General features: G+C 46.5%; 1 protein-coding gene across 1 annotated transcript in view; it reads right to left on the bottom strand.

Moving 5' to 3' along the window:
• Nucleotides 1-481: 481 nt before the first annotated feature.
• DLEC1 (deleted in lung and esophageal cancer 1) overlaps nucleotides 482-9,901 on the bottom strand; it is a 37,832-nt gene continuing 28,412 nt past the window's right edge. Inside the window, exons 30-38 of the mRNA XM_010191710.1 lie at nucleotides 9,558-9,692; nucleotides 7,193-7,315; nucleotides 6,328-6,422; nucleotides 6,163-6,247; nucleotides 5,443-5,640; nucleotides 4,350-4,511; nucleotides 3,557-3,710; nucleotides 2,848-2,968; nucleotides 482-605 (exon numbers count right to left, since the gene is read on the bottom strand). Coding sequence (XP_010190012.1) covers nucleotides 482-605; nucleotides 2,848-2,968; nucleotides 3,557-3,710; nucleotides 4,350-4,511; nucleotides 5,443-5,640; nucleotides 6,163-6,247; nucleotides 6,328-6,422; nucleotides 7,193-7,315; nucleotides 9,558-9,692 — 1,197 coding nt within the window. The remainder of the gene's footprint in view (nucleotides 606-2,847; nucleotides 2,969-3,556; nucleotides 3,711-4,349; nucleotides 4,512-5,442; nucleotides 5,641-6,162; nucleotides 6,248-6,327; nucleotides 6,423-7,192; nucleotides 7,316-9,557; nucleotides 9,693-9,901) is intronic.

The following is a 9,901-nucleotide window of genomic DNA, read 5'->3' on the forward strand; positions in this document are numbered from 1 at the left end:
ATCTTCCCCTTTTCATGTAAGGCACTGAGAAAACAGCCTGGGGAATGCTGGCCTGTTCAGCACCAGCTCTTGCTTTTATGATGTGTCAGTGGCTGTTCTAATGTCAAACAAATAAGGCAAAACAGACGCTGCTTTTTAAGGTAGGAATGGTCTTTAATTGTGAGTTGAGGCAGAGTGTGATATGCAAAGGGGTTTGGCCCCGCTGTTACCATAGCTGCTTTGCAGTTCAACCAGATTACTTTGCAGAGCCTGGTGCTGTGGGTAGCAGTAAGTTTATCACAGCAAGAGAAGTCATAGCACAGAATGAGATGATGACTGCTTGCCTTAAGGTACCATGAGCTTTTTTTCCTCCTAACTTAAAATTTCACTCTGTGCAATCCTGGCCTATTAAAACAACTGAAGTAAATGAAAATACAGACACAACTGCTGGCACAGCTGCACCCCCCCTCATTGCCTTGACATTTGTCCCACATTGTTTTGCTTAAATGAAATACAGGTCTTCATACTTTTCATCGTATGTTCCGCGTCCCCTGATCTGTATCTTGCAAGACTTCTCTCCGAGCATCCCCGTAACCGTCACGATGGTTTCATATTCAATGTCATTCCTAAAATGCAGAGGGAAAAGGCAGTTCAGTTACAGCTCGGTGCCAGCCTGTGTTTCAGGCTGAGATTGGAGGAAGAGGAGAAAGGTGCCCTAAGACCCAAACTGCTCCCAGGTACAAGCGCTGGTCTCTGACATTAAGTGTTGAGTCTGCGGGTGGCAATGTCACTTCGTGGCATCACATCCCTTGGCTACACAGAGAAAAAGAATGGTCCAGTCTGTACCTGAATAAAGACACTGGATTATTAACTTAGTGTTTGAAAGGAGAACTTGAGTGTCTTCCTACTTGTGAAATTCGATTTTAGTTAAACAATAAAACACAGCTCTGCTGAGGTCTCGATTTGGGAGCAGATGCCTGCAGAGCCTTCATGTTATTTTAGTTAAACAATAAAACACAGCTCTTCTGAGGTCTCGGTTTGGGAGCAGATGCCTGCAGAGCCTTCATGTGAAAACTCATCCCTGTGACAGAGTTTGAAACCCAAGAAGTTTCTGTCAGCTCCCCTCAGACACGGGGCAATCGATGGAGTCTGGGTTGTAAAGGAGCATCAAAAGCTGACAGCAGGTGTAGTTCTGCACCAGGGGAAGTCTCGCAGCATAACTCGCCTCGGGCTGACGCTGCCCAGTGCTCCCGAGACTGCATCTGAAGGACGTCTCTGCGGTGGCTGTTGTCAACGCCCGAGGCAAGAGCCTGTTCTGCCAGACAACTTTTATTTTTCCCTTCTCATACAAAATTCCCCTGCAGGAAGACCACTGCTTTTGGGAGGTGAATTATTAAAAGAACCCTCCCACCTTGCACATAACTATTTACTAATGCCACACTGGTCCTGAGCTCTGCTGCACTGGGAATTCGGTGGTGAACAGATGAGCTGCCTGCCATGCAGCAACATCCTCGCTTTCTGGTACTTCCAGGCACGCTGCTTAGTGGCTCTGCTGTCAGACAAGAAGAAACCCTCCAGGTATATTTGGATTACTTCAGGAAAACGCTGGCTGTCAGGAGCCTGGGGAGGTCTCTGGTCCCACCGCACTGCTCAGAGCGGGGACAGCTTAGCCCAGCTGTCCAAGGCCTCGTCCCACTGAGATCCCAGTGGCTCCAGTGATGGAGATCCCGCAGCGTGTTACAGAGATTGAAATCACAGCAGTAACTCAGCACCTGTCGTTTGCTTCTTGAAAACTTCCCTGACAGCAGTGTTCAGAATTCACTGAAATCTCTGGCACAGATTTGTCTTAAACTTTCTGCCACCACATCATAACTTCCAAGAAAATAGCTTGTCATAGAAGCTGAATTTACACCTCCCTCATTAAAGCAAAGAAATGAAAGGCTTTGGGTCACAACCTCTGCCTTGACAAAGGTTATGCTGTGATGTCCATAAACACAATGAGAACAATATCAGATGTTGTTTGGACAAAGTCAGTCATTTTCACCTGCTCTTTTCTGTTCTTTGCTGTCATTTGCCTGCAGCTCCCATCATCTGTGTTGTGTAGAAAAACCTTTGGACTAGAAGCAACAAAAAGACATCGCTTTGTTTTTTTTCCTTTCTCAAACAGGAACCTGATTAGCACTAAACACTGCACCAGGCTAAGCAAGGGTGAAACAAATGTATCGCTGCATTAGAACAACATTGTTCTCTATTATTTGCTTCATCAGGAGGTTCCCTGAACACATGCAGGGAAATAAAAGACTTCAAAAAGTTACTTTAGGGAGAAGCCACATAAACGATAATGAAGGATCCCTGAGCCCAACTGGAAAAGACATTGCCCTTTTCCTGCATGGCAAACAGATGCCTTAGGGGAATTCTGAACTCCAGGCACATTTGTCCCTCTGTCCCAGTGAAGTGCTGGGTGCATGAAGGACTCAGCGGTTGTATCAGCCTCTGCACCGAGTCACGGGCCTGAGATTTGCCCTCTGTTGAAGACATCACTCTACAGAAAGGGATTTTATCTGGTGGCCCATAGTCAGTGTGGCACGCCAGCTGCTGGAAGAGCATGGTTTCAAGTGGGTAAATCTAAAGTCTGAAATTCTAGGTGTCAAATCCAAAAGAAATCCCATACGTGGGAGCAGTGCAGGGAACACGGTTATATGGAAAAAGTACCAGCTGGAAGCCCAAGATCAGCAATGTTGGAAGCAAAATGAGCAGCCTGAGAAGCAAGAACAGAGCAGAATTGCTCTTTGCTCTCAATGACTGCGCACACCACAGGTCTGGGCTTGACAGGGAGGAACAGCCAGATTTCAGTCCCGTTAACGGTACCGTGGAGTGAAGCTGATCTCCAAAACCGCTTTGGTAGGTGAGTCCCCTTCGCGTGCCTCCAAAACGCCGTGAGTAGGGGAGACGGAAAATACTTCCAGGTCGTTGTGCCTTCTCCGCTCATCTGCAGAGAAAGAGACAAACATCAAAGCAATGCAAGACCCTTGGGGTAAGTTTGTACAGCGTGTGGCGCTCCAAACTACGCATCTCCTTGCCAGCCAACTAATAAATCATGGCTCGTGCTGCTGAAGGCTTTCAGTGCACGTGGCCAGTTCCTGTTTTCATCCTCTAATCAAGGGGAGTGATCAATGGCTTCCACATCGAAATAATAAGGCCTTGATCTGCTTTCCTTTGAAGCCCATCTGCTGGTAACGTCATTAGGCACCGGCTCAAACCAAACTCAGGAGGAGCTGCTGCTGCTTGTTGCCTCATAGGATTGTATTATAAATGAGCACAGCGCATCCACTACCTGTGATTCAATCTTTTGGTTAAATCTGGAGTAAGGGCTGAAATCAGCAGAGACAGACTGATGTCAAATTAAAAACTAAAATTTAAAATAGTTTTTATGAGTGAGAACAGAAGCAGGCCTGCTCTGTCTGCAGTCAGCACCATCATATATTTGCTATGTATGGAGTGCATGCAGTCTTACTAAACAAAAACACTGAGTAGTGAAACTGTATAACAAGGAAATCCAACTGCAAAACCAGAATACCCAGCAGAGCAGTCCAGTAACTCCTACAGCCACTCCTGTTATACAGGAAGACACGTTCTGTCTTGGTCTGTGCAACAAAGCAGGTCTTGAAATCCACCGTGTCGCAAGAGAGCTCCAGAACAGGAACAGTGAGGTAGGCAGTCACTGGGACCAGCTGCAAAACAGAGGAAAGGGAAAGGAGAAGAAAACCCAGACTATTTTTGAGGAGCTTTAATAAACTCACCTTAATTTTGTAGAGTTTTAATGATATCTGCTACAGCTGGATCATTCTTAAACTCAAGCACTGAATCGGGAGTAGTTGTTGTGTGCTCTTTCATAATAAAGTCAATTCCCCGTTCTACTGTTTTGGGATAGGTTTGCAAACCAGACACTGTGGTCTTAATGAAGTAACACAGAGTGAACGTTCTGATTTGTTATGAGGGTTTTCTGTGGAGATGCAGACATTACAGCATCTCGCCGTCCCTTAGGACTGTATATGGCCCACTGTGAGTCATTCAATTTGTGCAGATTGCCCAATATTAGTATTAAATTGACTGTATCTTAGATATGGTGCTCGGATCTTAGGCAGAGCAGTCCTCAGCAATACTTGGTGTGAGAAAAAGTAATGCCTGCAGTGTGCTGGAACTGCTGAAGAGTTGGGGGTTACAGCTCTCCACCTGGGGGGGGGTCGGTCTTTAAACGTGTGCGGGCTGTGACCACACCACACCACACCAGTCAGACTCGGGTACTGCAGCTTCGCTCTGAGTCAGAGATGCTGGTAACACACAGCCCGGAGGTCTCGTTCTGCTCTCACCTGGGTACTGCGGTTGCTGTGCTCAATGGTCAGATTTTGACTAAACTTCAGCTTTCTCTCTCCGTTCTCCAGCTGGAGCACTTGGAAGCCAGGAAGCAGCTGGGTATCTGGCAAATGCTGATATGTGAGTAACTCCAGGGTTGTGTGGAATGACACTTTCACCTGTGGGAAGAGGAATTCAGACAACCGTCACATAAGAAGACCCCGTGTGCAGGAAATCCAAAGTAAACGTTGCTCCAAGGCCCGGGTGCACATTTTCCCACTGGAACCCAAAGGTGTCAATGCCAGCAACTGAATTCCCACTGGAACAAAGCTTTATAATTAATGAAAAAGCACAGCTATTTCCTATGAATCCAGCGATGGAGGGTAAAGGTGAACCCCTGATCTCTGAGCCACAGGGGAGAAACAGTCTCTAGCAAGGCAAAGGTTCTAAATTTTGGAGGTTACTAATACCGTATTCCCAAAGCTGCCTTAAACATACGTCTTCTTTCTTCCTTCACACGCAGAATTAAGACAAATGTGTCTCAATGTCAAAATGAACACTGAAAAATGAGAGGCACGCTTCAAACACGCAGCTGTTGCTCATTCTTTGCACCCCAGCTAACTCTTGACACCAGGGCTTTGTTTCCTTTAGTGTCATTGTGTCCACCCAAAACAAACCAATCTTTTCTCTGTTTGCACTGCCTGCATCTGATTTAAGGACACAAGGGACTGCAGTCTTTGGAAACCTCTTAATTTGTCCAGCATATACATAGCTGTTGAGTTAGGAGAGCTCACAGCACTACAGAATGGTTGGGGTTGGAAGGGATCTCTGGAGACCATCAACTCCAAAATCACAGGGTTTTCTGCAGAGGTTTGCAACGGATCAGAGCTGATGAGAGAACCACACCAGGGCCACTGCAGGAGAATATTTTGTACCTGCAATACAGCAGGCAAAATTGCAGTAACAGCACTTGCTAATACACCACTATTTCCCTTGAAATCGGGAGGTTTTTATACTGGTTGTGTTTTTCTGGTGGTTCATCTGGATCATGCCAGCACACCAATTACTAAACTATCTATTTTGGCACAGGATTATTATTTTTGAACCTACCAGCATGTTTTGCTGCGGATAAAGTACATGTTGTGGTTGCTGTTCTTCCTCCTTCTTGCTGTGGGATGTTTTGGAGCTCTTTTTGGAATCGGTGGTGGACAGGCTGAAGGGCGCAGACAGAAGGAGCCTGAAGTACAGAGGAATCTTAGTGCGATTGATGAGTTTCAAACTCTGAGTCATTACCGAATCTGTCAAAACCTGGTGAAGAAATGATTCCAAACTGGTTATTTCAGGCTCCCTTGAGAGGTTTGTGCTGCTCTGTGGTCATTCAGCACCACCAGGGATCTGCAGACTTTACCCAAAAGCAGCCCAGTATTTTCTACTTATGTTTTTTTTTCAAAATTTATTGAGTAAAAAAGCCAAAATACAAATAATGGAATAAAATCTTTGAATGTCAAGGGTCACAGCAATGGACCATGCTGCTCCAAGTGACTCATTCTGCTCTCAGACCTTTATGTCCTGAAAATAAATACTTATTTTTATACTTGCAAACTCCTTTATTCCTCTACGAATGCCAATAAAACAGGCATTGTCTGAGCTCAGCTGAGCTTATTCCTGCATTATATAGATATGTTTTACCTCTCTCGTTATGTGCAATGTGGACAATTGCAACATGAAGCTACTGGTGACAAAGACGCATTTAAAAAACCACATGCACACAGCTCTGAATTCTCACAGCAGCACAAACCAGCTGAACACATCGGTGAGTGAAATACTTACTCCCACCAGCGGCGGATCCGGTACGAGATCACTCGCCATCGAATAAAACACCATTTCCCCGTCGTGATCCGTGCTTATTTCTAACCTGGGTGTGAAGAAGCAGAGCCTGTCAGAGCCCTGCCCGCTGATGCCCCGTGTGAGCATCCCAGCCCTCTGGGTACTTACAGAGCCAGCCTTGTGAAAGCTTCCAAGTCTATTCGAAACGGTGGAGCGTCGTAGCCGTGGCTGCGATGCACTTTGTTAGGCACCGTCTTTGCAAGCTGATGACAAAATGAAACCAGAAATGATGTACAAAATACACTGTTTCACTATTCACCAGAACCTGAAACTCTGCTTATAGTGCTAGAGGCTGTTAGCCAAAACAGGATTCTGCTTGTGTTGCCTGTTTGTAAGCCATGGTGGCAACATGCAAGGAACAGCAACAGCTGAACTCTGCATTAATAAACGTGGTTAATAAAGACACAGAAATGTCTCCCTCCAGTAATCAAGAACATTAGGGATGTTTTTGTTAAATATTCTGTTATCATTCATTCATGACACCTTGCACATTTGCAACGATTCATGTCAGAGAATCACAGAGCAATTCATAAAACACCGTTCAAGCCTCACGTTTGCCTGTGAGCTGTGCCTGCAGTTGCTGAAGAGGAAGTTTCCCAGAGGAGAGCCACACTGAACAAATTCACACAGGAAGGAGGATGCAGAGCCAGGAACAGGACTCAGCAGTCCCGAGTCTCAGCCCCATTGTTAATTATTGTTATCAATAAAACCTGATGTTGTGACAGCATTTCAAACCTTGGGTTTTTGTCTGGGGTCTACTGCACCAGACAATGTCAGAAGACGGGGACGTTCCCACCCGTGAGTGCTTCCAAGCTAAAACACAAACGCAGCAAACGAACAAGGTCAAGGAAGGATATGCAGGGTAGCAGGAACGGGACTGTTTATACAGACTGGCCAGGTACACAGCAGCCTGTACATAAATTACAGGAAGCAGAACGATTATTTTCGAGCCTTGCTGTGATAGCGAGCTTACCTTGTCGTCCAGGCTCATGAAACCCAGCGCAAACCCTTCGCACTGCACTTCGGGCACGGCCTCAGGCAGGACCCGTGGGGTGAAGGCGATGCAAACGGAGCTGCTGCCCCCTCCTGGGACCACCTGCAGCGAGAGACAATTTGGGCAGAGCAGGGGATGCCGGGGATTGCACAAGCAGCCTCCGCGCTCAGCTGAGGACACAAGCAGCACGAAATCTGCAGGGAAGGGCCATGCTCAGGCTTGCACCAAAACGACAACGTGCGACAGCAAAACTGACTTCATTATTTCAGCTGCAAATGTCAGAGGAGCCACTGTTGAACATCAACGGAGTTTAAGCACAGTCACAGACCAGCTCTCCAAGCCCACAAACACACGTACGTGCCTGTTTGTTTTTCGAAGTAGCCAGTTCTGCCCACCCCTACTCCATGGCTCACTCAGATGATTCTCCCACGACTGACAGCTCTCAAAGATATAATAGATGTTTTTTACAAGTGTGAGTTAAGAGCATTTTACAGTTCAGTTTGGCTATTTTCTTATTTTACCTGACAGCAGGGAATGTAACCAAATGCACTAGCCAGCTACAGTGGATTTTCTGGGATTTACAGGTTGAATAGATCCTGCTTTCTTTAGGTGCATTATGCACGTTGTGGTTAAATCCTGCTATTGCGGCAGAAACAGATGCAGGTTATGATTAAATCCTGCTATTGCTGCAGAAAAACCTTTCCTATCTCTCCACAGAGCCAGTTCTCATCTAGCAGAGTTTGTGAGCTCGGGGGCCATCTGGCACGTACCGCTGTGCAGACATGAACTTCTTGTTTCATGTGGTCACAGGGTGGGAAGTTTGGTCTTGCTGGACCTGTGTTCAGGAGGAGCAAAACCAGCTCAGCTCTCCTTGCACTGCATTCCCGTGCTCAGAGTGGTGAGGAGCATAAGAAATGTTCAGAATAAGAATACGAAATAAGCATAAGAAATTTGTTCAGCCTGGAGAAGAGAAGGCTCTGGATGGGGCTTATAGCAACCTTCCAATACCTGAAAGGTGCCTATAAGAAATCTGGGGAAGGGTTCACTAGGGCATGGAGTGATAGGATGAGGGGTAATGGTTTTAAACTAGAAAAGAGTAGATTTAGGTTGGATATTAAGAAAAAGTTCTTCACCATGAGGGTGATCGATCACTGGCACAGGTTGCCCAGAGAGGTGGTGCAGGCCCCATCCCTGGAGATATTCAAGGCCAGGCTTGATGGGGCTCTGAGCAACCTGATCTGGTGACATTGTCCCTGCTCACTGCAGGGGTTGGACTGGATGAGCTTTAAAGGCCCCTTCCAACCCACTGTATTCTGATTGTAAAGCTCTGCCTAGGGTCTAGCAGGGCCAGAGCAGAGGCAGTAACCTCTCTGTCACATCCTACAATTCTAACAAGGTCTGTGCATTGTGGTCATACAGACTTGAGCTGTTCAGACACACCTGAGCTAACAGACCTTCCTGGAGCAATGATAGAAACATGGAGACCATTTCTGCAGAGGGTTACCTGAGTAACTGCACAAGCATCAACTCCATTCCACAAGGGCCAAGCTCACTGCTGGCTACACCCCATAGAAGCTGCCTCCACAGTGAAGCACTTGTTTATCTCAACTATCTCAGTCTCAATCACCCCAGAGCTGACTGGAGGCTTAATTTCTCTGAGATGCCACTTCTGTAATTATTTCTTTTACGTAAGCTTTAGCTCATTCTAACTTGTAACAGAAACTCTTTGGCAAAGAAAATGTTGCTAATACTTAGGAATCAAAATTGACGCACTGATGTTTTGGGCAACCCTGTCACTCACAGTTAGATCCTTCCAGTGCTCTTTGCTTCATCTTCTTCCTAAGGAATTGTGACACTGTGGCCCGTATATGCACCGGTTACTTTTGAAGAACTGTGGGTTGCAATCCTTTATCTGAAGGAGTTGCCTACAGAGCACCCCTCTCCCAGCACCCTGCTTTCCAGCTCTGCCACATCTACTTAGCAAACCTGCCCTGGGCTAAGTAGCACGCTCCCAAAGCTTCAGACTGGATGCCTCCCACCTGATGCCACACATTTCACTGTAGCAACCTAAACTGCCCCTCTAGAGAGTGTAGTACAACTAACACCTAACTGCAGTCATCAGTTAATTGCTCAACGGTAGGTGGGACGCTTTGTTTCTGCTGTTGACTTTGCAAACTCCTCTCATGGTCATCTTCAAGATCCCAAAGCCTCCCAGCCCACTGTTGCACTGGTTGGTAGCCTCTACCCCAAACCAAAGCTACCTCCTCCTCCTCCTCCTCCTCTGTCTGCTCTGTCCTGTAGGATAGATGCTGAAACTAAACACAAAGAAAATGTAAAAGCTTACTATCTGTCTTGGAGCAACGGAGAAGGGGTTGTCTGCAGGAACCCCTTCATGAGGTCGTATGACTACAGAGATTATTTTCTGCACTGGAGGATCTTGAGTGATGATTTCCTTCTCTTTGCTGTCAGAGTCTGGAGACTGCAGGGACACAAGGGCGGGGAATGGTTAAAACTGTTACGCTGCAGAGGAGGAACGCGAGTGGAGTGAAGCATAGAGGGTCCTCCTGCACTACTCAGCAAGTGTGGCCAGCTCCAGCTTCTTTCTGGCACAAAAGCTGGACATGTGCATGTGTCCTGTACATTAATTTATTGATGCATAGGTTTGCTGTCCTGAAACTGCTGCTGAAC

The sequence above is a fragment of the Mesitornis unicolor genome, unplaced genomic scaffold (genome assembly GCF_000695765.1).
Source record: "Mesitornis unicolor isolate BGI_N332 unplaced genomic scaffold, ASM69576v1 scaffold149, whole genome shotgun sequence".
NCBI lineage: Eukaryota > Metazoa > Chordata > Aves > Mesitornithiformes > Mesitornithidae > Mesitornis > Mesitornis unicolor.